The 25,870-nt window shown below is 45.4% G+C and overlaps 2 protein-coding genes across 7 annotated transcripts in view; one reads left to right on the top strand and one right to left on the bottom strand.

Annotated features, from left to right (window-relative positions):
* Nucleotides 1-9,988, top strand: part of STK26 (serine/threonine kinase 26) — a 30,575-nt gene extending 20,587 nt beyond the window's left edge. The window contains exons 4-12 of the mRNA XM_041485080.1: nucleotides 836-892; nucleotides 2,529-2,637; nucleotides 2,729-2,886; nucleotides 5,178-5,363; nucleotides 6,002-6,150; nucleotides 6,811-6,904; nucleotides 7,388-7,450; nucleotides 7,539-7,675; nucleotides 8,060-9,988. Of these exons, the coding sequence (XP_041341014.1) occupies nucleotides 836-892; nucleotides 2,529-2,637; nucleotides 2,729-2,886; nucleotides 5,178-5,363; nucleotides 6,002-6,150; nucleotides 6,811-6,904; nucleotides 7,388-7,450; nucleotides 7,539-7,675; nucleotides 8,060-8,084 (978 nt within the window). The 3' untranslated portion in view covers nucleotides 8,085-9,988. The remainder of the gene's footprint in view (nucleotides 1-835; nucleotides 893-2,528; nucleotides 2,638-2,728; nucleotides 2,887-5,177; nucleotides 5,364-6,001; nucleotides 6,151-6,810; nucleotides 6,905-7,387; nucleotides 7,451-7,538; nucleotides 7,676-8,059) is intronic.
* A 2,679-nt stretch (nucleotides 9,989-12,667) lies between these two features.
* FRMD7 (FERM domain containing 7) lies at nucleotides 12,668-25,393 on the bottom strand. 6 transcript variants are annotated; one of them, XM_041485012.1, is made up of 12 exons: nucleotides 24,162-25,392; nucleotides 20,080-20,184; nucleotides 19,710-19,752; nucleotides 18,413-18,491; nucleotides 17,656-17,753; nucleotides 17,418-17,532; nucleotides 17,085-17,262; nucleotides 15,940-16,035; nucleotides 15,513-15,676; nucleotides 15,219-15,287; nucleotides 15,048-15,123; nucleotides 12,668-14,924 (listed from the first exon to the last, which is right to left on the bottom strand). In XM_041485012.1, the coding sequence occupies exons 1-12, from the start codon at nucleotides 24,216-24,218 to the stop codon at nucleotides 13,890-13,892; spliced, it is 2,115 nt and encodes a 704-aa protein (XP_041340946.1). In that variant the 5' UTR covers nucleotides 24,219-25,392; the 3' UTR covers nucleotides 12,668-13,889. The 6 variants fall into 6 exon arrangements, with proteins under 6 accessions (XP_041340946.1, XP_041340947.1, XP_041340948.1 ...); XM_041485013.1 differs by having other exon boundaries at nucleotides 17,115-17,262; nucleotides 24,162-25,391; XM_041485014.1 differs by having other exon boundaries at nucleotides 17,115-17,262; nucleotides 18,413-18,446; nucleotides 24,162-25,390.
* Between the last annotated feature and the right edge of the window lie 477 nt (nucleotides 25,394-25,870).

Raw genomic sequence — 25,870 nt, 5'->3', positions numbered from 1 at the left:
TTTTCTTTAGATTTCCATCCCTGGGCAGGCCATAGGTTGGGAAAGTATACAATGGAGAATGCAAGAGGCTTTAAAGAGTGCTCCTGCCCTAAGCTTGTGCTCTGTAATGAGAAACTAGCACTGGTAAATATTTGCTGGAAACTTATACAGTGTGTGTGGTACTTCACCAGCTGTGGTTCAGTTGAGTATTTTTAATAACTGGGTTTTATTTTAAATAAATATATTATTCACAGAATTTTCTCGACTAGTACCACATAGATTCGTATTTGAGTTTTGTCTTTTGAGGGGACTCTGGCATGAAGTAGTCTGTAGATTTGCTAAGTGTTTCCAGTTTTGTTTCTATGATCCAGCCACCTTTTACAGTAACAAGCCAAGGACAAAGTCAATACCTAGAAATCAATGTTAGAATAATTTGTCAGGTCTAGAGGTTGATACATCTCCACAGATGAAGGGCAGAAACTCACATATTCTCAAGGTCCATTTTAAACAATTATTTGTATTTAATTAAAACTTAAACCACTGCCTGATCACTTTTCCCCCTCTAAGTTCTTTTCCTTTAAGTGAAATAATTTTAGATATTATTTAGCAGAAATTGGTTAGTAGTGATGGTGTTTTTTCATTGCTTTTTAAAATACAGAAGTCAAACTTATTAATTAATATATTAGACTTCACAGGAGCTGTGTGATCATTCTGCAAGAAGTAATTGCAAACTACTAGGTGATTAATGACTCTCTATTTGCCTTTTCCTAAGCGTGTGCTGGTAGTCTATTAAAATATATTTATAAATTTTTTATGGCAGCCTTGGACTTTTGACAGCTCATACCTTCCTTTACAGGGCACAAAACTATGGATAATAATGGAATACTTGGGTGGAGGGTCAGCTTTGGATCTTGTAAGTATATGATTTTTTTTTTGCATTTTAAGTATCAGTGAACTTTATTTCATTGTGGTTTTATATAATTTTATAAAAATAAGACCTGGAGGCAGCTGATATTACATCACTGCTATGTGGTAATGGTAAAAAAAGTGTGAATTTGAATGGTAGTCCTGTCACACTGAATTTGTGTTAATTTTTCTGTATTGGTCTTTGTAAGCATTAGGAAGCATCCTTTTTTTTTCAGTTCTCAGGTTTTTTTTTAGTTTGAGAAGTCCTTTTCTTGCTGTATGTTTGATGGAGGTTTGGGGTCCTCCGTCCATTGCTTCCCACCTCCTCCAAGTGGAATTCATTGCAGTCCAGTAAAAAACGTTTCCTTTAGGTTTGGGTCTCGGAAATGAATGTGGAACGTGTCCACAACCAGTTAATTTTAACTGGTTAAAAGATGTTGGGTTTTCCATGTTCAGGTATTTTCAGTTAAGCATGAAAGTGCCTTTTACTTCAGATAGAGTGGCATTCATGGAGGGTGTAGCCTGGAGAGTGCACAAGCACAGTCCTGAGTGTGAATGTGGTTTCCCCATGGTTTCAGTGCAGCTCTGCCTCAGCTGCAATGCTACAGACCCACCCTTTCCTGTAAGATTATATAGCTCAGTCTTTGTGTGATTCTGAAGGGAAAATACCATGTCTTCACTGTTACAGAATGATAATAATTATGTTTTCGCTAACAGGGGTCCTGTCTGTGAGAGTTCAAGTATATGCTTGACTTCACAAATCTATTTAAACTTCTTTATCAAATTACATCACATCTACTCATCAAAAGCATAGTAATTAGGTGTAGCTTGTGGTAGTTTATAGCTGTAGAACTTGGCCCTTTTGAGGAAGGGGCTGTGAGATACTCTAGCACTTTTGAGTAATTGATTGTATTCTGTGGAGTGTCAGAAACAGGGAAATAGCTATTACTAGTGCCAATTTAAATCACTGAACCTGTAGAGGAATAAAATTTTAGAAGAATAAAATTTCAGTTTTGCCTCGCTTTGCCTTACCGTAATTTCATGGTGTTCACTGTTTTGGTGCTGTGTTGTTGGTATTTTTTTGATTGTTCACTTTAATTTCTTTTGTTTTATTTGTATAGCTTTCTAATGTGCAAAGTTTGCACCTAATTCATTAGCAGCTTTATAGTAGCATGTTATGTTCTTGATACAAAAGCAAACATGTAATCAAAAATACTGGGACAAGTGGGAACTGCATCATTAAATTTAAACCCCATAGTCAACAGATTAATCTATTTTGAAATCAATTGGTTTTCTTAATTTATTTAATCTAAATTGCAGAGTTCAGTCTGCTAGTTTGCTGCTTGTAGGGAAATACAACTTTGTGGAAAGTTAGTTGTTGGTTTTCTTGTGCTTTGCATACTGAAGGGAGCACAGACAGTGTATGTTTGAGGAGTAAGAGCATTTTCAGTGTATTGGGTAGAGGAGATGTGAAGGTGATCATTCAAGTGGCACGTATTTCAATTAGAATACTGACATATTGCATTAATTTTGTTAGTTCTCTAATTTTGAAAAATATTTCAGGTTTAAGATTTTATTTAATCAAAGCAAGGCAAAAATTACATACAAGACTAAAATTATTTTAATGTGTCTCTTTTCTGAAGCTGCGTGCTGGCCCGTTTGATGAGTTCCAGATTGCTACTATGCTAAAGGAAATCTTGAAAGGTCTTGACTACCTACACTCAGAGAAGAAAATTCACAGGGATATAAAAGGTGTGCAACATTTCAAATGTTACTTTGTTAAAGCCTTTGAAAACAATAAAACAGTATTCTAATTAGTTATTATGTTATTTCCCCTTGGCAGCTGCCAATGTCTTGTTATCAGAACAAGGTGATGTTAAGCTTGCTGATTTTGGAGTTGCTGGGCAGCTAACAGACACACAAATTAAGAGAAATACCTTTGTTGGAACCCCGTTTTGGATGGCCCCTGAAGTTATTCAGCAGTCAGCATATGATTCAAAAGTAAGTATGAAAGTAGAACTTTTTCTTTTGCTGTTTTGTGTCTGGTTATCCAACAGCATTTGCTTTGATCTTTTGCTTTTAGCTCTATCAGTATGGGGAGAAAAAAGTAAAATGGTGATGTCATGTCTCTTTCAGAGCAACTCCCTGAATGTGGGGTGATTGGTTGATTTGGTTTCAATTCAGTGTTTTGCATTTAATTCAAACAGTAATAAAGTACTCACAAAGTAAAATGCCACCAGAACATGGCAGTTCATTTAAAGCCAAGATGGTGCCCATAGTGTTAATTTCTTCTCACGTTTCTCAGATGGTCCATGTAATGCTGAAATTTCTAGCACAGGTCTTGAGAAGGTAAAAAGTAACTTGGTGGCTGTGGCTTAGTGGCATTGTGGTACCTTCTTCTGCCTTTCTGTGTCATGAGAGCTCTTGATGGATCCCTAATTGCAAAGGAGAGTTTCCCTATGTGAACTAGCAGTAGAAAAGCAGAGTTCTTTTGTGTTTTTCTGAGAGCTGAGAACTGCTGCTAGAAATGACAATAAGGAGAGAACAGTCCCCTCTTCTGTGAATAAAACCACAAGATGTCCTAGAGTGTGTGGTTGGTGGTTGCTTAAAATAGCATCTAGAGAATAAAAACCTTGGTATATGTAAAGTAATACTTTCTTACTGCTTTTTCTCAAATAGTAGATACAAAACTATACTTACATGATGTGCATATAGAGAAAAAACTGGTGGATATCTGGAATGTCCTGAAAGCATTCACACTCCAGGAGACTTTCCCAGGATTAGTGAGGCTTGAAGGAATTTGTGTATTTGTCACAAGGGTTCTTGCTGATAAAAAAGTTGGAATTCTCCTGTTTAGGGTTTCAGTGATCCCACTATAATGTATTCCCTAGGGCATTTTGGAAAAGCTCTCTATCCTACTTTAAAAATGTGTGTTGGCCAGTCAGATTGGGAATAATTCTTCTTCTGCTTGCCCTGTGTGTAGATCAGCTTTACCACCCCTTCATTTACATTTCCCCAGCAACCTAATCTTTTGCCTTCCATTTCTCCTCAGTGTGTTGCAAGAGCAATGCCTTCCCCCTTTTTTTCCATGCCAGTAGGCTGGTGGGAGAGCACAGAAGATACAAGCCTTTGGTAGAAGAGATGAAGGATTTGGATAGGATACATTTCAGTTTCTAGACTAATACTGATGACTATTTTGGTATCTGGACTGAATTTTAATCTTCTTCTCTCTCTACTCCAAAAAGCTAGAAAGTCATGCATTTTAGTAGTGCCAGAGATTTGTAAGCCCCATCTCTTCTTTAAAATAATTTTGCTCCAATACATTGTTGTTGGTTATGATATTTCAGTAATAAACAATGAGTTAGTTTAATTCTTTGCTATAAAGTACAGCTATTTTGGGTCTTGTGAACAAAAAGGAATATTGGAGAGATGCAAATTGTAGTCCTTGTTTACTCTATGGGCAGTTTTGGTTTATGATTCTGTGCCAAGTGTAGTTGACTACTGCCAAACACTTTTTTAATGAGAAACACCTTAAGTGATCTAAGTAGCTATTGTAGCTCATCTGAAAAGATGCAAGTAATAATATATTTCACTTGGAAAAAGAAATCAAAGTCAGGAAAGAATTTTAGAATACTAGTATTTTATATATTATATCAAAATACCATACTATGTTTTGATACAAAGGCAGAATTTGTTTATAATGATGCTTTTAGCCAAAATAAATAGTATTTCATTATTCTGCTGTGACTTACACTGTGAACTTGGTGTTTGAAGTCTAACTAGTTGTCAATAATTCTCCAGCTAAATTCATCAAGCAGTCTGTTAGGAAAGAAATTAAGTGATCCCCTGCTGGATTTGATTCAGCTTTCTGCTTTGTTCGTTTAGAGTGAACTGTCAGACAAGGTTGGATACCTAAACAAACTCTGATAGACATAGGAAATTTGTGCTAATTTGTCACTAACATATGGAAAAGATCAAAGGAAGATCAATATCTCTGAAGCTTTTCCAAAAGTGTGTAAATTTAGGTGTCCATTTAACTTGCTGGCAGTGTTAGGACACCAACTGCAACAAGAATTATGATCTATGATGTTTGTCATTAAAGACTGATTAAGTCAGCCAGGTCTTTGTGAGTCAGGTGTTCCTGAAGTGTTAGAAGGGAATGTTTGCATTATCTACTTAGGCCAACATTAATTTTATTATATAGATGCATTATATGTGAAGATGTCAGTTACTGAATACTTAGTCATGACAGCCCATAATTTTGTACTAACAGTCCCTTTTCCCCCTCTCAGGCTGACATTTGGTCACTGGGCATCACTGCAATTGAACTGGCCAAGGGGGAGCCTCCCAACTCGGATATGCATCCAATGAGAGTTCTGTTCCTCATTCCGAAAAACAATCCTCCCACTTTATTAGGAGACTTCAGTAAACCTTTTAAAGAATTCATTGATGCATGTCTGAATAAGGACCCAACATTTGTGAGTAGATAAATCTGTGTGTATGTGTCTGTAGATGTTTCAGTTTTGTTTTCTGCTCTCCTGTGCTTGTGAGGTATTTTGCTGGCATTGTGCATCTTCAGTGATTGAAATAATTTTAGGGACTGTACTTTGCACTGTGAATTTTAGTGGAGCTTTTTATATCTCTGTCTCTATCCTAGTTTGTTTTGTTTAAAATACTCAAAAGGAGGAGGGAAAATGCTGAAAGAAAATGCAGTGGCAGAGGCAGATTTCTAAAATGCACTCTAAACTAGGATAATGTCAGAAGAGAAGCTTTAACAGAGGAGAGAATCATCTGAAATCCTTTCCTTCAGCACAACTTCTGCTGTCTGAATTCAGCTTACAAGGAAATGTTGCACTGGAGAGTTTTCATTAGTCATTTTCCTGGGTGTGACCTTCTAACGTAGAAGGATAAGCTGTATAGTCTATGGGTGACTTGATCATATTTTTAGCATGCTCATAAATGTGGATTACTGGCTTTTGTGACTTCCTGTTTCACTAATTTCCTGATATTATACAAGTTAGCTCTAGAAGTCTGTTGTCTTACTAAGTCTTCCCTATTAGCATTTAAAATCATGAAATGTTAGCATAACATTAAATATTTAATGTGTTTCTTACAGCGTCCCACTGCAAAAGAACTTCTGAAGCACAAATTCATTATGAAAAATGCCAAGAAGACTTCCTATCTGACAGAACTGATTGATAGGTTTAAGAGATGGAAAGCAGAGGGACACAGTAGTGATGAAAGTGATTCTGATGGTTCAGATTCGTAAGTTTATGTTACAGTCTTTTTTGGGTGTGTTTTTTTTTGTTTCTGTAATGTTCTTAAAGTGGGTTTGCTGCAGCTTTTCTGTGGAGTAACTCCCTTTCTGTGCACCTGTCTCTGGTCCTTTTTTTTAAATTATCTTCTTTCAAGAAAACCGCCTGTATGGCCCTAAAGAGTAACACATAAGTCAGTCCAAGTGCTTGTTGCCTAAGTTTTCTTTCTTTCTTTGAACTCAATTTCAGTTCTGTTTCAGTGCTATCTATTTGCTAGTCTGAGACTAGTGGTTGTACCAAAGCCACTGAGTCACAGTTAGAGATACTGCAGAGCAAAGTTGAGGTGCATGAAGAAGTTTGCATAGTGCCTGTGGAATAACATGCTTTCTGTAAGTGTCTTGTTTTTCTGGCTATCAGATAACTCTTAAATGGGATGCCATGGGAGAAGGTAAGCCTTGTAGGTAGATACCATCTTCTGTTTGCCTTTGATCACATTTCAATTTATTCAGCCTCTTTTCAAGTTCAGTTAATGTTTCAATACATGTTTTTCTTCTTATTTTGAGGAATACAGAACTAATCCTGATAGACTTGTTATGTATTTGAGTTACCTGTGCTTGCTTGGTGTTCTGTTGTGGCTAGTATTATGTACATCATGTCCTTTTTGTTTCAGGGAGTCCAGCAACAAAGAGAATAATTCTCACCCTGAGTGGAGCTTCACTACAGTTCGGAAGAAGCCGGATGCAAAGAAGCTCCAGAACGGGACGGTACGTACAGACAGAGCAGTTCTTCTTCCTAACTGCTGCTTCTGAAACCAGTTTAAGGAAGATAGTGATAAAACTTAGTAACTTCACTTTTCATAAGAACTGACTGGTTGTTCTGCAGTTCAGGAGATATTAGTGATATTTGCTATGCCATGTCAGCCTCAAATGCAAAATACACTGCAGATGTACTGTAGTATCCATTCATAGAGACAGGAATTTTAAAGTCTCTTACTAGTGAGGAAAAGCTGTTTTTCTGATGCTGAATGACATTGTTTGAGATGTGTCATCAGGCATCTATTTCACCATCCCATAACACTTGTTGATGTACTGTGTCTTTGTGGGTTTTGTAATGTATTTTAATCACTTTGTTAAATTTAACTCAACCTCCAAAATCACATGTACTGTGTTAAGAGGCAGTGTGTATGTTGTATATATGTTGATGTATTTTGTAATATGCTGGTGTAATCCATATTTGTTAACTTCTAGGATCAGGATCTTGTTAAAACCCTGAGTTGTTTAACTATGATAATCACCCCTGTGTTTGCTGAGGTAAGTGTTGACTTAAAAACCTTCTTTGAAAGTATTAGCCAAGTCTCTGAACTTTTTTGAGTTTTAACTTTTTTGGTTTACTCCTCAGCTCAAGCAGCAGGACACAAATAATGCTAACAGAAAGAAAGCAATTGAGGAACTTGAGAAAAGCATCAATGTGGCAGAAGCAACATGTCCAGGGATCACAGATAAGATGGTGAAGAAACTTATGGAGAAATTTCAGAAGTAAGTAGTTTAGTGATAGGAGAGAGATCTGCTATGTTCAGTGCTTTAGCTCTGTAATTACTGGTAACACTTCTGTTGGAGACTAAAACTAGTACTAACAATTACTGTATCTGGTCTTGAAGTGCTGCAGCTTTACTGTAGTTGCTATATCTTGCTTCTTTAATTTAGCCTGCAGGTTGATCTTAAGTATATTTACAGGCAATAGGGGAGACAGAGAATCTTTTTCTTACCTCTTTTAGGAATGTTTTCTGGTGGGTTTTGTACTATAAGCCAGTGAGATGTAGGCATGTACTACTTTAGTGATGCAGAAATATTTATGTGCTGTTTGCCTAGCTGAAACAATATCATTAACAAATTTTGTAACTTGCATTTTTTTATCTGTAGATTTTCTGTTAATGACTCATCCTAAGAAACTTCACACAGTTGACTGCTGTTTCGTATGGACCCAGTGAAACCCACCAAAACTACTTCAAGCTTGGCAGTGCTTAGCTCATGAGCTCCTTGTGCCTTTTGGATCTTTGCAACATATTGATGGTGATTGAGGATTTGAAAGAACCTACTCAACTATTTTGTGGCAGTGCACATGGTTTTATATTTTCAGGAAATTATTTTGTAAAGAACAACTTTTAATATTGTAGTTTCACCTGTTTAATCTGATAAATGTTGAGGTGCAGTTTTGCTTTTAGAAATAACCATTACTTTAGTTAATAGAATGTGCAAGTACAGTATGTTTTGATGCTATTTTGTTCCTGTACATGGAGTTGTACAGGTCTTTTATATTCATGAGTTAAACTTTTGTAAATCACTAATGAGCTTCAGAGAAAAATAGCTTTTTCACAAGCATATTCAAGACATGTAATGTAGTGGCAAGGGTATTGCTGTAGCACCTGCTTCAACCAGCATATAGTTATTGTGCCCTGAAAAACAAACCTGCAACAGTATCTATTTTAATTCTAAATTGGTACAGTATTTTAGGCAGCTCTATGATTAAATATATTTGAGAGCAATATGGCAATAGTTTGCAGGTGATATGTAGCAACAGGTCTATCCTGATGTACAGTCTGTGTATTACCTTTTAGAACAGGTTTTGAAGTAGTAACTCAATCTTACATCATCATGGTAGGAAAATTTAGAGCAATACAGTTGAGGGGGTGGGGCTTTCGGCAATAATGGACAAAACCAGAAGTCCAGTTTAACTTAATTTAATTTTTTTTCCTCTGAGTCTACATGCCTGGGTGGAAGGGAGCCAGAGAAGCCGAGCGTCGCATGTTACATACCTCACACGCAGGTATCGGTGTAACACCAGCGTTCTGTGTGGTGGTGTTGTTTCTCCTGTAAGATATTTATACACATTTTTGTTCTGAAATACATTCAATACAGTACATCAACATAATTTGTTTATAATTTTCTGAAAGTGTATTTTAAATATGTATTTACCAGTTAATATGCAAATAACTGAGTTATAGATATTCTTTCACGAAAAGGTAGTACTGTGCAGTACGGAGTGATTTTTTTCATAAAAAGTAGGTAAGACTATAAAGTTGCTTTCAGTTATATATTTATGGTACTGCTAGATGGGTAATCTCTTCTGTTGTTTTGTTTTGATTTGGTTTTTTCCCTTTTTCAACCCAGTATGTATATTATGCTAAAGTTTTGAACTGGGATTGTTTTTCAGTACTTAGCTGTGGAACTGTTGGTGTAAATTTATTTTTGATAAAGGCTGGGTGTGTTTATTTTATGGTTCAGACCTGCACATTTTGTTTTTGCACAAAAGTCATTTTAAAGAATCTGAAATATATCTGCCAAATATTGAAAAAGTAATGGTGTGCAAGTAAATACTGCATTTTTCGTCAAATGTTGCCATTACATCGTTTTTATATAAAGGACACTTGTGAGAGATGGTGGTTAGATATGCCAAGGACAATTATTTTCAATGGTGCCTACACTGTAAAAAAAATTACTTTTAACTCCTTGTTTTAATTTTAAAAAAAATGTTTCTGTTTAAAACTTTCATCTGCTATATAACTGAAATTCAATTAGAATTTATATCTGAGAAAAAAGTCTGGAAATAGTTTTTGAAAACAATAATGTTATGGATTAAATAAATATTTTTATAAATGTAAAAGCAGCAAAAGTTGTAAATACAGTTGATCTGAAGCTTTACAAAATAACTGCATCACAGAAACAAATTGTAGTGCTCCTCTAGCTTCTGTAGTTGTTAGTCTTGTAAATCTGTTTATAGATGAAGCTTATTTCAATGTTTTGGGGGGTTTAAAATGGTTTAAAAATAAATATTTAAGTTCTGTAAACTTTCATGAGCTTGTTCTGTTGTGCATCATTTTATTCTGAATTCCAGCAGCTGTGCAGAGGTGTGGACATGTCAGGCACAGACTCGTGTTGTGAGAAGGGCGTTCCCTGCGTGGGAAAGCTCTGAGTGCCCCACGCTGTCCTTGGCCAGGGGACACCTCCCAGCTGCTGTGCCCCAGGGAATGGATGGAGCAGTCCCGGGGTTCAGTTTGGCTCCTTCCCTGCAGAGGAGGCTCTGGGATGTGTGAGCTCAGACCTGGCTGGCAGCGCAGGGGTGTCACGGCTCTCACAGCTCTGCCTGCCTTTGGCCTCGGCGTGGGGCAGTGAAGGGACACCAAGGCCTGTGCCACAGCTCCCTCCACTTTCACCTCAGCAACCTCAACACAAATCTTATTTTAAAGAGCTCCATGTACATTTTTCAGAATTAAAAACATTTTTACTTCTGTGTCGCTTCTCTTAAGGTGTTCTTTTCCTGTGGCAGTCTGAGGGAAGCGCTGATTGGAATTCCTCCTGAGTTTTGTAAGTGGTGGATCCTACCCTGTTGACACAGGATCTTTATGCAGCTTTATGGACAGTTCTGGGTAGGTTGGGTTAGCCAATGACATGGGAAATTGGAACCTGACATATTTGAGATAATACTGTAGTAAGTTGCTGAACTATGGTGCCTCTTCTTTTCCTGTGGAATGGGTGGGATGTATACCTACCTCGTGGGACAGCATGGGAAAATCTCCCCCACATGTGTACAAAACAGACTCATTCTCTTGTACTACAGTCCATTCAAGGTTTTTTTATTGTGCTGCATATGTCTGAAGTCTCTGCATAGTAAGACTATAATTAGCTCCTAAGAAGGGACATCTGTATTGCTGATTCCAGAAATGAGCTGTCTTTTTCCCACGTTTTAGTTATTGATGAACTGTGTAATTTAATCAGCAGTATTCTGTTGCTGGCAGATAGCTAACGGAAAGATAGATCCAAATATTCATGCAGCAACCATCTTCTTGCTCTTTTGGTTTGCCAGGCTTCCTGCTGCAGGTTGAGAATTGTTGCTGAAGTAATCTTATCAAAGTAGTCTGAATTGCAGAATAGAGAAATGTATTTGTTCTTGGGTAGATGAGTCCTTGATCAGTGTAACCACTCTTTAAGCCCTTGGTCTCTGACCCCTCTGTTAATTTCTGTGCAGTGTAGTGCCATCACACCTGCTCTTGCCTTGCAATTGGCTGAGATGAGTAGGAGAGTGTGTAGGTTTTAATGTATTTGCACAAAGTCTAGTGATTGTTAAAAGTCTGATTTTTATCACGCTGTTTTATGACTTAACACTGGAATAAAATTATTTTCCTCTTGGCAAAGTTTTAGTGGTGTGTATGTCGGCTTATTTCACAGCTTTATCTATTTTGTCTAAACCTTTATCTGCTTTATATAAACCAGATACTTCTATCTGAATGCACCGAGTAGCTTAATGTTTTCCCACTGTGATGCTACAGTGCCTTCAATAATCCTTTGTGTAAGGACTATAACAGTTTACATTTTCCAGGTTCTGCTGTTTGTCTTTCACCACCAGCAAACCAGATCTTTCCAGGTCCTCTCTCCATCCTTGTTTTCTTCCCTAGGGAAACAAAATCACTTAAACAGTTGTCCTTATCTCGGTGGTGATTAGGGCTGAGCAGGGAGCAAGGGGAAGGACTTAGGCAAGGTTTGTTTCAATTGTTCCTTGACAAGTAAGCCACTGCTTACTGGGATTGTTCCTTAATTTTAGTCAGTCCCACTAAAGTGGTTTATGCAATGAATTTAGCTCAGAGATGTTGATTTGTGTCACTTGCTGACGAGCTGCTTTGTTCCTCTGCTATTGTTGACCATGTGTAGGATGTGCTGAGGCACAGTGCCCACACTGTGCCCCAGTGCTCCCTAGTCCATGGAAAAATCCAAAAATAGTTCCCAAGTTCTTGTTTCTCCCTCTCAATGCTGTTTTCCCAGCATAGTCTTCAAGACTATGGCAGTTCCTGAAGATTTTGGCAGGGTGTTTGTACAATGATTTCTCATGGTGGGACATGCTCAAGGTGTGTCTCCACATGCTTGAGGAGCTAACAGCGATTGTGGAAGTATCCCAGGGCTGTGTGTGCAGCCTGTGTTTGAAACACTGCTGCTTTTTTTAACCCTCTACAAACTGTGCCCTCAGACTGCCATTCTTAAATGCACTGAGTAGTGCTTCTTGCTCTTTCCAAGGTACAGAACTTTGGGAAGGGGGAAGAAACAACCCTCTAGCCAGAAAGATTATCCCTTTTTTCAGCAGAACATGTGCCAGAGCAGCATGAGGGATCACTGCAGCTCCCAGCTTCAGCACAGGGTAACTAGGAGCAGAAGCAAACCTTACAATGTACTCACTTGTTGGGCTAATGCATTTCTTTGGGCAACCAACCAAGAATGTGGCTGTTTTCAGCAGTGTTCAGGGATCTCCACAAGTCTCCCCAGTTGCTGGGACAGCAAGGGCACAGAGGAGGCCAGGCAGCAGAGCAGGAGAGGGAAACCAGCTCCTGGGAGCACTGAGGGAAGCTCCTGAGCTGGGAGGCACAGGGCGAGGTGTGCTGGGGGGTGCCTGCAGGACTGGGGGTGCAGATTTCACAGGGCAGAACAAGGAACTCAGAACTCCAGTGTGAACAACTGTTTTTTATTGTCCACCTTCTAAAACAAAGGACAGCAACATGCAGAGTGAGCAGGACCCATAAGCCCAGTTCTTCCTACATTTTAGTCTATTTTTTTTTTTGTCCCAGCTTCCATGTTTCTGAAATCCTTCCAGCAGGCTGCAGTGGTTTCTCTGCCATAGATTTTCTGGGCTGTCTTCCTGCTTAAAGTCATGTCCTACAAAGACTTACAGGGTTGTTCTTAAAGAAAATTATCAATATCCCCCCTAAAATTTTATGGAGATGCCATCATTCTCAAGATTTCCAAGTAGATTTCATGTAGGTTTAGGGTAATAGTAAGTTTTTTAATAAAACTACTTCCAAGAAGCTGCTTGTTCCTTTCCTACCTGCTCCTGATATCTTTTTTTTTTCCCATGCTGCTTAACTGAGGACAGATTTGGGGAAGCAAAGGACCCCAAAGAAGCTCCTTACACATCTCTCTCTCTCAGATTTAAGCAGAGCACTGAGGTGCTGGGGCTGTCATGGTGCTGCCAGGAGGTGATGGCTGATGTGCCTAAGCAAAGCACAGTTAGAGAGCATGAACCCACTTCCCAGTGCTCACCACAGGGGGCTTCTAAAAGCTTGACAAGCACTACTGAGGTATTTCTGGAGCAGGATAATCCTCTAAACTGGCCAGGGAGAAGACAGCCACACACAGAGCCTTGTCTTTGCGTGCCAGGTTCTCCCTGCAGCATTGGAGGGAGGTGAGACAAGTGGAGGAGGTGGGCTCTGTCCTGTCCACGTGGCATCAGCTCAAGGACCAGCCTCCCATGAAGATCTTGCTCCTTTCCAAAAGGGCCTGAAACACCCTTCCCTTCAGTGTGCCACCCTGCAGCTGGGAAAACAGCAGCTGAAACTATTCTCTGAGGAGTCTCTTTTTCTTTTCTCCCTCCCCCTCATGAAGACTCCAGCAGCTGAGCTCCAAGCATCAGCTTGGGCAGGACATGGGGGCTTAGCAGGACTTGAGGAGATCTCTGGCTGAACTGAGACCCCCCCCCCTCAAAGCATGGTGGCAGAGGCAAACCAGCTTCCAAGTGTGGTGCAGGGGTTGAATACTTCTGAACACACCCCTGATGTCCATTAACACATCTCTATAGCTAAGAGCACTCGCACAACACGATCCCATCAATGTTTCATAGGCTGTAAGCAGACCTGCAAACGAAGAGTGTCACCATTCTCTGACCCTGGGTCAGCACCGGCCACCTCTGCTCCCTCTGGCCGGTGTCAGGCACCTAGGTGAAATACTTGGAGGCCCCTCTGGAAATCCTCTCTTCAGCAGCACTGGTGGCAAGGGACACCTCCTCGTCCTCCTCATCCAGCTGGAGGCTGCCCGAGGAGAGCCGCACGCGGGCCATGGGCGAGCGCAGCACGCGGCCGTACAGGGAGCAGTAGTCGGCGGCCAGCAGGTCCGAGTCGGAGTCGCTGGACTCGGTGCTGCTGCCCAGGTAGCGCTCGGTGGAGCGCCGCAGCCCCGGAGCCAACCCTTGCTGGGCTGGGACGTGCCAAAAAACACCGCCTTTCCGGCTGCTGAGAGCAGGGCACGGCCCCAGGGGCCTGAACTCGGAGCTGTAGGGGAAGCGGATGGTTTTCATGTCCGACTGGCTCAAAGACCGCTTGGGAGGCTGCTCCTGAAGGCCGTAATCGAAGGAGCGAGCCAGTGACCTGCTCTCCCCCGCCATGCTCGTGCCCATGGCCGTGCCTGCAGCCTCACCATGGAGCTGCCCAGCCTGGGTCCCGCTCAGGCTCTGCCGGGGGGGTTTTGCTGCCACGGGGCCGCTTGCGCCGGCCGCTCCTGCTGTGTCCTCGCCAGGGGCCAGTGCAGGGCACGGGGGCTGCAGCGCCCTGTCCAGATAGAAGAGCACCGGGGGGGCCGGGGCCAGCACGGGCAGGGGACAGGGCACATCCGTGTACACCAGCTGCCGGGCGCTCACTTCCCGCATGTTGCCCACAGAGGTGCTTTTACTGTTCCCAGCGAACTGGTGGTGGGGCCGAAAGGACGTCAAGGGATTCCTGGCTCCAAAGAAGTCCATGAGCTCCCACGCCCGCTCCATCTCCAGCTCGGCGTACAGCAGGGGGAAGGCAGACGAGCTTTTGGAGTGGGGCAGGAAGGTGGGGGATGCTTCGGGCTTGGAGCGTTCCAGCTCAGCAGCAAACGTCACCTCCATGGTGGAGCTGCGGCGCCGGCTGTCCAGGGTGGGCTCGGAGCCGTGCACGCCGTTGGCGTGGTAGGAGCCCCGGCTGCCGTAGGCCAGGCGCAGCTCCTCCACCTGGGCAGGGCACAGAGCAGGTGGGAAGGGAGCACCAGAGCTGAGGGTCTGCCTTGGCCTCCAGCTGGGGCAGCAGTGCCAAGACCCTGGCACAGAGCTGTTGCTGATGCCATGGGGACTCACCTGCTTTGATACATCCGTCAGGAGGTCCGGGGAGGAGCGGCACTGCCTCTCATCGTAGCGGGATGTGTAGTGTTTCCTGCAGGACAAGGGCAAGGGTAGGTGTATGGCCAGGAGGGTCCTTCCCCTGTCCCCAGTCCCCTCAGGCATCACCCCCCTCCATGCCCCCGGTACCTCTCAAAGGGCAGGCTCTTCATCTTAGCCTTCCTCCCGTGCTCCAGCAGCTGCCTCTGAGTCCTGCCACTGCAGCATGGAGGGAGAAATGTGAGCAGCACCATCAGCCCCAGCCCCGGGCAGGCCGTGTGCCCCGTGTGAGGGGATGCAGCAGGACCGAGGCAGGGGTCTCTCCAGGAGAAGTAGCTGTCATCACCCACTCAGATTCACACAGGGCTGGCATAAAAGGGTGGCTCGGAGCCATCCCCAGGCCCTTCCCAGCCCCAGCAGTTTGGGTTTCCCCTGGGAATTTACCTGTAGCGGAAGCTGGAACCTTTGCTGCACAGAAGGGCTTTGGGCTTTGACTTGGGCTCCTCAGAGAGCCTGAAGAAGGCGTGGTACTCCACACACGTCTTCCAGAAGGCTTTGCAGGTGTCCCGGCTGGCCATGGTGAACTCCAGGGTGTCCTTGCACAGCTCCTGTGTGCCAGAGACAGGACAGCCGGGGTCAGGAGCACGGGACAAGCTCTGCCATTTGCCCTCCTATCCCCCATATGGGCTGTCAGTGGCTCCAGGCAGTGCTCTGTCACCTCGCTGGGGACACAGGAGCAGCCCTCAAGAAGGAGCACCATCATGAGCAGCAGGAATGGATTTTACTCAAAACTGGGGACTTTGTGTGGCTGACCTTTCATCCCCGGCTGTCTGCTCCCCAGCCCAGCAGCTGCCTGTGGCATGGTACTTACAGAGATGTTTGCATGGAGCTTGATGAGAAAATGTTTCCTCTTGAAGCTCAGTTTGCGAATTTTGGACCAGTTGAAGGTGTTGATCTTTGTATTGCCCTGCAAGGACAAACACACAACAATTACAGCTGGATGGGGCAACCTGTAAATACAGAAATGTACTGGGCCAAGGCCTGAGCTCACAGGACACTGCATCAGACTCCAATGCAGCTCTTGGAGCTGCTGGGGTTTGGTGTTTGACTCTGCATCAGCTGGTTCTACAAGTAGAAATTAAGGTTCAGGGCTTAACTCTGCCTGCTGAAACTCTTTGCAAAAGTCCAAGATCCCCAGACAAACCTCAGAGAGGTTAAGGCAGGGAATCCTATCTGTGCCAGCTCAAATATCACGTGAGTTAAGGCAGAATCCGTGCTCCAAAGAAATAAAATTCTCCCCTCCTTTGCTGGGAAGTGTAGCTGTGCTCAGCTCACCCCCACCCCTTTAGACCTGGTTTAAGCAGGCTGCAAGCACACATTAATTACTCTGTTATCACTTTGCACAAGGTTAGACGCAGCCACATGGCAGAACCAGGAAAAATCATGTTACTCCACTCTGTGGCACCAGGACCCTCTCAGCTCTCTGCGAGAGCCCAGATTTTAATGGGCTCACAGATGCTCTAATCATGCGTGAGGGGTGTTTATGGCTCTGAATAAATAACCAGGTCTGGCAGCACTAATTACCAACAGCAGACCCACGGCTAGGTTTTATGTTTGGGTTTGTTGGTTTGTTTTTTTTGCTGTGACAAGATGTTCCCAGGTTGGAATCAGCCGGTGTGGGAGCGGAGCGCTGCCTCATGCTGGCTGGGAGGAAGTCTGTATTTACCGAGCAGCTCGGCCGTGATTACAGCGTTATGTAATTGCACACACACGGGGGGCTATTTTCGCTGGAAGATTACACGGTGAGCACATGTGACAGAGCCGTGGAGCCTGTGCTGCTCACACGGCCACCACGCTCGTGGGACAAGGGCCAGCGGAGCTGGGGCTCGCTCAGTGGCACACAGGGACGGTGGGGCTGAACCCCACAGCATCCCCTTCACCCCCATGGCCTGTGGAACGCGTGCCCTCTTGTAGGATTTGGGAGAGTTTGGGGTGCTCAAAGGGGAGAAGGGTCACCTCCAGCTGGAGAGGCCACCCCGGGCTCACCCGCAGCACCAGCACGCCCATGTGTGTCACGGCCAGGTTGATCTGTGTCCCCTCGCCGTCGCTGGCGGGGTGCGGGCGGATCCCGTACATCTCCAGCTTCCTGGCCACGTCCAGCAGCTGAACGTCCGACTCAGCCGGCGTCTTCCCTCTGGGGACACAAAACAAACGCACAGGAAGAGACAGGAGTGAGAAGGGAGACGCTGAAATGGGCTGAAAAAAGCAGTTTTGTAGGTGCACATGCCCTGCCTGCTGGTGGGAGCATGGTGTCAGCAGAGGTGCATCGGGGCTTTGGGCAGCCCTCACCTGTGTCTCCGGTGGTAGTGCATGATCTTGTTGTCCAGGTACTCCTGGTTGGGCAGGTACCTGTGCGTGGCCAGGTGCTGCTGGTCTGTCTCCTCGTGGAAGTCGCCCAGCTCGGCTTTAGGGACACGGGGAGAGCATGGATTAGGCTGTGAGGGGTCAGGCAGAGGGGAGCCCTGGCTCTCAGCCAAAGCCCATCCCCAGGGAAGGCTCCGGCCCTGCGGGCACTGCTCGCCCTTACACTGCAGCAGGTGGGAGACGAGCAGCGCCGCGCTCTTGTCGCTGCAGGGCAGCCGCCCCTGAGCCAGGTCCTTCTTGATCTGGAGGGTGAAGAGGTACCTGTGGAGGGGGACAGGAGCATGCCCTGCGGGGAACTGCGTGCTGGGCTGAGCCCTGAGAGCCGTGCCTGTTCCCACATCTCATGGGATGCACATCTGCAGGGTCGCAGGATGAGCGTGCAGCCCCTGCAGAAGGCTGCAGCTGGGCACCAGTAGGATCAGCAGGTCCCTGCCATTGAGATGCTCATTAGTAGATTTCAAAATTAACATTCTTTTCTGTTTTGGAGGGCATTTGCCCCTCTTGGGGCCGACGTTCTGCAGAAGCACTGTCTTGGTTTTATTCTTAGTCCCTGTTTGCAATGCTTTCTCTAAAATTGTGGAAGCTAACAATGTCATTTTTAAAAATACAACTAAAGTTGTTCTCTCAGAACACTGCTTGAGGCAGGAGCTAGACTGAGCAGTCAGACTCTGTGCCCAACTGCTAAAGTGTTTGGCAGTAAACAAATTGCAGCCTCATAAGACAGCTGATCCTTCAAGTGGATTGTGTTTAAAAACAGGATCAAGAAAAGATATTCTCTGGTTTTGTTCTGTAAAGCATAATACTTAGGATACTTAGGATAACCACTGCACACAGACAGGCTGGGGTGGATGAAGATAAAGAATTAACACACTGCAAAAACCCAGGACTGTGGTAAGAAAGCAATAAAACAAGCACTGTACCTGGTCAGTTCTTCTCTCAGGTGGCCGGGGTCCACTGGGAAAAATTTCACCATAAATTTGAAAAGAACCTCCTTAGGATCTTAAAACACAACATCTTCATAAGTTTTCTTTCACATGTCTATTGAGAACATTTACAACTCTCTTCACACATGCTGCCTCCTTACAGAGTAAATTATCTGGACCCTTACAAATCAGGGACTACAGCCTGCCCCCCCAAAACCAGCCTGCCCAGACCCCCAGTATTACCAATGGATGCAAATAGAGATTTGGATATCTAAAGAATACTAAAGAGAAAAATGCAAAAATCCCTTTTGGAGGGGGTTTCCATGAGATGGTGCCAGGGAGCATGGCCAGAGCCTTGGTGTGAATGCCATCACTGGGGCTGCGTGTTAAACTCTGCCCTCCAAGCACTTGGGATGCAACAGATCCGTAGGAGGCTGCTTGGGCAAAGGGTTTTTTTGTGGGATGAGTGAGAACAAGCAGCCAAGCCTAAAGCAAAATGTGTGGAGGGAGGGAGGCAATTATGTAAGCACTGACTGTCACAGAACACCCTGGGATGGCTCGGAGGGACAGGCCAGAAGGCACTGGGTAAAGGAAATAGGTGCCTGCAACAATTCCATTTGTGGTGCACCCAGAAAGGGAAGGCTCCTTATCAGGCTTTCCCCTTTCAGGGAAATTCATGCAAACCCTGCTCTGCAGCCTCCCCACAGCAAAGATTGGGGTCATGGCCCCAAGCTCTCAGTCACCTCCCAGCCATCATGTACTTGGGGAAAATACCGTGGGGGTGGAAAGAGGCTGCTGAAAGCAGCACTGAGTTAACCCTGGTCATGGCCAGGGAGAGGAGGCTGGGCCTGAATTCAGGTCAGGCTCTGCAGCATCTCTGGGGGCTGGGGAGGAGCTGCAGGGCAGAGGGGGGACCCTGCCCCACGCAGGTGCCTGGGCCACTGAGCTGCAAGGGGAAAAGGAGGGCACGCAGGAGCAGGGCCTGTCACCCTGCCAGCACGGCCACACAGGCACTCAGCCACCCCTGCTCCTCTGCCAAGCTGGCAGATTAGTAACAGCTCCAGCCTAAAATGGTGCAGATACCAGATTGCAAAGGCAGTGGTATTTCTGCAGGATTTTGTATGGACTGAGGTGTCCTTGCAAACAATCCTGCCCAGCCTCACCCTCTAAAATGAGCCTGGTTAAGTGCTGTAAGCCAGAGATCCTGTCCCCCAAAAACAACACTGCATGAATATGTCTGTGCTAGACTGTCATTGGTAATGATTTATAAGAATTCTATTCTTGAAATACTTACTTTTCACTTGCTTTGTAATGGGTTTTAGTGGTTCCAACCAGACCTGAAACAAAGCAAAGAAGAGCTGGGTAAATAAAGAGCACGAGAGATGGGGAATAAAAGCAGCAGCAGCATGGTAGAATGCAACATGAAAATGCTGGCCAGCTTGGCTGCTGTGACAAGTGTCCTGCTGGGCAGTGCCACACGGATGGCTGTGGATAGACCATGAGCTGTAGATAGGAGGGGAGCCACAAGCCCCAGTGATAACTCCCATTTTCAGGGTTTTCCTGCCATCATGGCAAAACTTTCTATTGAATTTTCCTTTTGGAATTTCAGGGAGGTGCTAACCATCCCCAGCCATGCAGGCACTGGCAGTTCCAGCCGCACTCACCTGGTTCCCAGCCTGGCTGTGAAACTCCAGCCCAAAGTACTCCTTCTCCACAAGGTTGAGGTGGCTGCAGGTGAGGTTGAAGAGCCCTTTCCCACAGGATTTTTGCTAGCAAACAAACACAGCACAGAAGCAGCAGGTTAGGCAATGCTGACAGCAGCTGTGCTGGGATTTCAGAGAGATGGGGAGAAGTCTCAGCTCCCTTCCTGCACCCCTTTCCTGACCATGCAGCAGCAGAATCCTACTCAATAAATGCTGTTGGCTTCAGCATGTACAACAGGACAACTGCATGCTGTGCTCCCTGCTTTTGGAAACCAGATTCTTTCCCATCACTTCTCTCCTTTATTAAGGAACATAAACCAGAAAGGAGAGCAAGAGAAAATAAACCATGTTTTGACCCGCTGTTCACAGCTATCACTGTGTGGGCAGTTCTGTCCCTGGCAAACCAGTGAGAGATCCCCAGGACAAGCACCTGCCTGAACCAGGGACAGCCATGGCAAACGTGCTTAGTTAAGAGCCAACGGAGCAGCCCTCAAACCTGTGCAGTGAGTCTGTGTGTCCCAACAGCTGGGGATGAGCTGCTATTATGGTTCATGGTAATTAACAGCAACAGGACCAGGGATCCTGTGCCGTGGGCTCTGAGTCATCCGTGGGCTTTAGCAACAGGAATTAAGTGGTGCTACATGCTGATAAGGGAGGCCAGGCTGTAGTTATTCCCAGTAAACAGAAACACTTGGAGGGTGTTTTCTTGACTTGTTACCATGCTATGTGACCTGGCTGGAGAACAAACCAGGAGGTCCCCGACTCTGGAAAATGCTCCAGAAAGCACCAGAAATTAAAATGGCAGTGACCCACCCCAACAAAACCCTGATGAACCATGAACCTGCCTTCATCAGCTTGTGAAAAGCAGACCAAAAAGAAGTAATGGTTATTGCAAAAGCAGGCTGGAGCAGAGAGGCCAGGTTAGACAGCTGCTAAATTATCACATGTTGGGTGATGGAGGGGAAGACAGGCTGCAGCTCCCTGTGGCAGTGGCTGTCCCCAGCAGGGATGGGAGGGACCTGGCTGCTGGTGGTGATGCACACTAATAACCACCTTTCAGGGCTTCTCCTGGGATGAAATTGCTGGCTCTGTGCTGAAAGGCTGCAGAAAAGTGATAGCATAATAACAGCATTCGCTCTGCAGCACTCCCAGTTCTCCTCAAAATTACTGGATCACAAGGGTAATTAAAAAAATTATAAATGTTTTTTTTCCAAGCTAGAATTTTCTAGCATGAAAGGCCCTGGCCTTTGTCAGGCAGCCAGGAAAGACAATTTCTTACTGGGTTATTACCTACCATATGTGTAGGGGAGTGACCTGCTCTGCTCCAAGGCCGGCACTGCCCAGGGCAGGCACCACGGGACAGGAGCAGCCCCAAACCCAGGAAAACCTGCTCACTGGGAGCCACAGCCCTGCTGCTGCAGGGGGTGCTTTAGAAGCAGAGCCTTTCTCTTGCAGAGTGTTGCTTGCAGGTGTCCTGTGCTGGATTTTGGGGTGCTGAGGCCAGTGCTTCCTTGAGCACTGGGGCACAGTCATGCTCAGCAGCATCAGCCCTGCACCGAGGGAGGGAAGGGGGCTCTGTGCTGGGGGAGCACAGTGCAAGGCAGAAGCATGGTATGTGGGGCTGTTTGTCCCATGTCCCAGCCCTCAGGTGCCTCTGGGAATGCTGCAGGGCCAGGTGAGCACCCACAGGCAGAAACCCCAGAGCAGAAGGTGAAAAGGAGAGGCTGCACTTGCCCTGCACTGCTCAGTGAGAGCATCTGGGAGCAGAATCAGAAAGCCAGAGGCACTTCCAGGGGCAGACAGCAACACGTGCAACACATGGGACACACACACACCCCCATGTCCCCAGAGGGACTCTGGCAGCACCTGCAGCCCAAAGGCCAAGCCCGTTTCTGCAGCATTCCCACCGGACAGGCTGCTACACCCAGCTCCATGGGTTAGGGGTGAGCATCAGCTCATGGGATTTGGTGTGATTTTTTTACCACCACCTTGGGAGATGCCTGTCCCATCAGCACAGAGTGTCATGCATCAAAAGCCACCAGCCTCCCTGTGCCCTTGCTCCTCTGCTACCAGGCCCACACACCTCCTGGCAAGGAATTCCCGGCTTTACAAGGGACACATGACCGCAGGAGGCTCTGTGCTTCACTCGGCCTCAGCAGCTACCTTTTCTGGGTTTGTTTGGTTTGCCTGCAGCATCCCAGGCCCTGCCATGGGGTGCTCAGCAGGGAGGGCACAGTGGGGACATTCAGAGATGTGCCAAGCCCCTCTCTGCCCTGCCCCGAGGGCTCAGACCTGTTACCCCAGGAACCACCTCCAGTGCTCAGCTGGAGGAAATCCTGGGAACTCAGTGGTCCCAAATGTCAGCAAGGATGCAGATGGAGGCAGAAACCTTCCTGGGTTAGCATCCAGCACCAGGAGAGGAACATGTTCTCATGCAAAGCAGCCTGGAAAGGAGACCTTGCTGCACATGCCAGCAGCTGTGTCACCGCGTGAGGCAGGTGGAGATGTCGACACTGAGTGTGAGGAGCAGGGGCAGTCAGACCCTCTGTGTTCTCTCTCTTTTGTCTTTCCCTCCCATTACACTGAAGTACTTCTCATTCAAAAGAGCTTTCCAAAGTCAGGAGGGGTTTGGGAAGAGTTGCTTAAAAGATCTGCTCAAAACTTAGCCCAAAGCACTCCTTTTATACTGGAGAAGTCACTAATTCAGCTACTCATTTATCGTACCCACCCAGCAGCAGCAAATGCATGAAATGCCTAAAAGGGGTTTCCAATACCATTCCATGCTAAAAAAGGAAATGACCAGGAGTTCCTCTAATGGAACCTATTTGCTGCAATAACATGTCGTGCAGAGCTATAGTGCTGCCTTTTGAGCAAATAAGAAAACAGAGGTGGAAAAAAATGCAGCAACATTGTAGCAGAAGAATCTTTTGAATTGGGTCTCACTGTGACCTGATCTAATCAATGGGGGGAGGAGGGAAAGGCATTTTAAAATTACTAGTCTCATTTTTGAGCTGACTCCTGGACTAGGATAGATTAATTAAACTAAATCAAACAACTTCCATACTGTGTCAAGGCATGGAATTGCTTTATAATCCTCTTTTGTGCAAAATACTGTCACAAAGAAATGGAGCCGTGCATCTGAGAGAGCAGTTCTCAAGCTGTGCTATAAACCACAGAAGAGGACAGTGTAAGAAAAGCAACAGAACTTGAAAAAAACCAAAACATTTTATATTAAACACCCTGCTCCCACAAGAGAGGCAGGTAAGTACTAGAACAAATCCACTTGAATTAGCTAATTCAATTAGCTACTGTGATTATGAAACCCTAACCAACAGTAAATGTGCAATCACACTTGTAAAAAGATGCTTCTAACACACAGACAAGACATACCTGCTTTCAGTTATCTGTACAAATATGCATAAATCTAACACCATAGATATTCATACTTAATATTTTAATCCTAGTTCAGAGCTTGCATTTGTTAAATGTGAATTATTAATCACAATGTGTTGTGGACATTGTCATGCAGAAAATAAGACAGAGTGAGTTTTTTTCCTCAGCTATTCACAAAACCACACAGTTTTCTTTTTCAGCTGAATGCCCAGGAGAAGATGTGTGCAGATGTCTCTCAACAGGGATAACTTGGACAAATATGCTATTTTTATTCTGTTCCCAGAATTTACTTCCTTGCTGAATGTTTACACTGGCAGCCAGACAAATGAGAGAACTCGATACTTGTCAAGACCATCACTTCATATTAACTGATTTACTAAAGATCACATCAGGTAAGTAAAAGCTATTCCTCCTTTTTCATAAATAATGCCAATAACAAGGGAGCATAGGAGTATGTTGATACCAAAAAACACCTACCAATTAGTTCTAGAAAGCTTCATTTTGAATTTGAGATTGGTTTTCTTGTTTGTTTGCTGGGTTTTTTTAAAGCTGAAAACAAGAAGCTATCAGACACCATGCAATCCTTCAGAGCAGCAATGATTAAATAATTAACACCAAAAAAAATCAGTAAGAATATGATACCCACTTACATCAACTACAAAGATCTTCTGGGAGTCATCCAGGAACTGGACTTTCAGGTGCAGCATCCTCGGGCACGCAGCTGGGGTGCAGCAGGCACGGCAGTGCTAGCAGTGTGAGCCAGGAGCTGGGAAGGCAGCCCTGACTCCTCTTGCACACATAATTCCCTCTCAGCTGGATGGAGAAGGCTGCACTCACAGATGTGGAGCAGAGGCTGGAGCAAACGTGCTGACCGCCTAAAAACTATTAAAAAAACCCCAACAAACCAATATGTCCCTTGGTTTAAATGCCACCAGTGCAATAAAAGATGTTTTCTGCCTGTGAATTATGGGTGTATTAACAGGGGGGAGATAAATGCTCAGCTCTCACAGCTGGTGGTGAGCAATGCAAGGGCAAAGCAAGCCCACGCTTGGTACCTCGGGTCAGGGGGGAAGAGCTGAGCATCTCTGCTGCCAAAGTCACCCAGCAGCGAGTGCCACCCTTGCTCTGCTCTGGTCAGGGTGCACTGGCAGAGCAGCTGGCTGGCAGCTGTGCTGGCTCCATGGGGTGGGCACATCATGTCCTGTCCACTGAGGAATGTGTGGATGGGCTGATGTACTTCACCAGAGACTGGAAAATGTTTCCAACTGGACTCGAAACCAGTTGTGAGTCCTTCCTGGAGAGACAAACCTGCTCCTAACTCCCAGCTCACACGGTGGTAGAGCAGCTTAGTGAAGTCTCCTTTGAGACAACTTGGTTCCCAGTTCAAATCTGAAAAGCCCATGTCCCCTCTCATCAGCTCATCCTCGGAGTGCCAGAGCCAGCCCCCCACCCTCGGAGCCCTGGCTCAGCCCAGGCTGCTCTGTGCAGCCTTGCTCAGTGTCCTGGCTGCCTGGGGACACTTGTGCTGCCTCTCTGCCCCACGTGCTGCAGGGCCATGAGCAGCTCTCTGACCCCTCTGGCTCCTCTCCCCCATCAGAGGCTGCCTCACTGAGCTCTTGGGGGAAAGCAGCCTTTGGGCAGGAGCCCCCACTTTCCAACATAAATGCACTGAGCGGTGCCAAAGGCAGGCACTGGACTGGCTTAGGGGGTCATTATTGCTGCTGGAAAAAGTCACAACCACACACCATCCTGTGGGACCCAGAGCGATAGAAACATGGCTCAGCAAACCAAAAAAAACACGTTTAGTGCTGCAGAGATTTTGCTTGGTGCTCCCTTGCCTGTTTTTACTGCAACTTCCACTGTAAGTCACTCCAGACCATTTGCCATGGCCTCTCTTACACTTCCCAAATATTCCTGAGGATGTCAAAACAGAGGCCATCAGGGCAACATAATACCTTGTCATCTCTGGTGCAGAGAGAAAGACCATGAAGCTTTTTATCCACAGAAAAATATGTAAATTTTCTGCTAACCAAGACAAAAAGGAGCCTGAAAATCAAAGCCAACCTGCTTTTCCCCACGAAGCTGCCCCACAAATCAGCTGAGTCCATTGTGCTCCAGGAGGGGATGGCTGTGCCCCCTGTGCCAGCCCCACGTCGAGGACCAAATTTGCAGCTCCACACGTGGCCCTGGGGTCTGAGCTCTTTGTGTCACAGGAGAAAGGCAGCACCATGCACAAACCATCCAGGGGGCTGAGTGCACTTCCCTCTGCAGCTTAAAATGTTTGTGCTGTCAGACATTGGCAGGCACCGAGGAGAGGAGCAGCTCTCCTGTGAGCGGCTCTCACGTCACAGGCACAGCT

The sequence above is a fragment of the Pyrgilauda ruficollis genome, unplaced genomic scaffold (assembly GCF_017590135.1).
Source record: "Pyrgilauda ruficollis isolate IOZ18807 unplaced genomic scaffold, ASM1759013v1 scaffold7, whole genome shotgun sequence".
NCBI lineage: Eukaryota > Metazoa > Chordata > Aves > Passeriformes > Passeridae > Pyrgilauda > Pyrgilauda ruficollis.
The sequence above is the reverse complement of the archived record's forward strand: the minus strand, read 5'-3'. Positions and strand labels throughout refer to the sequence as shown.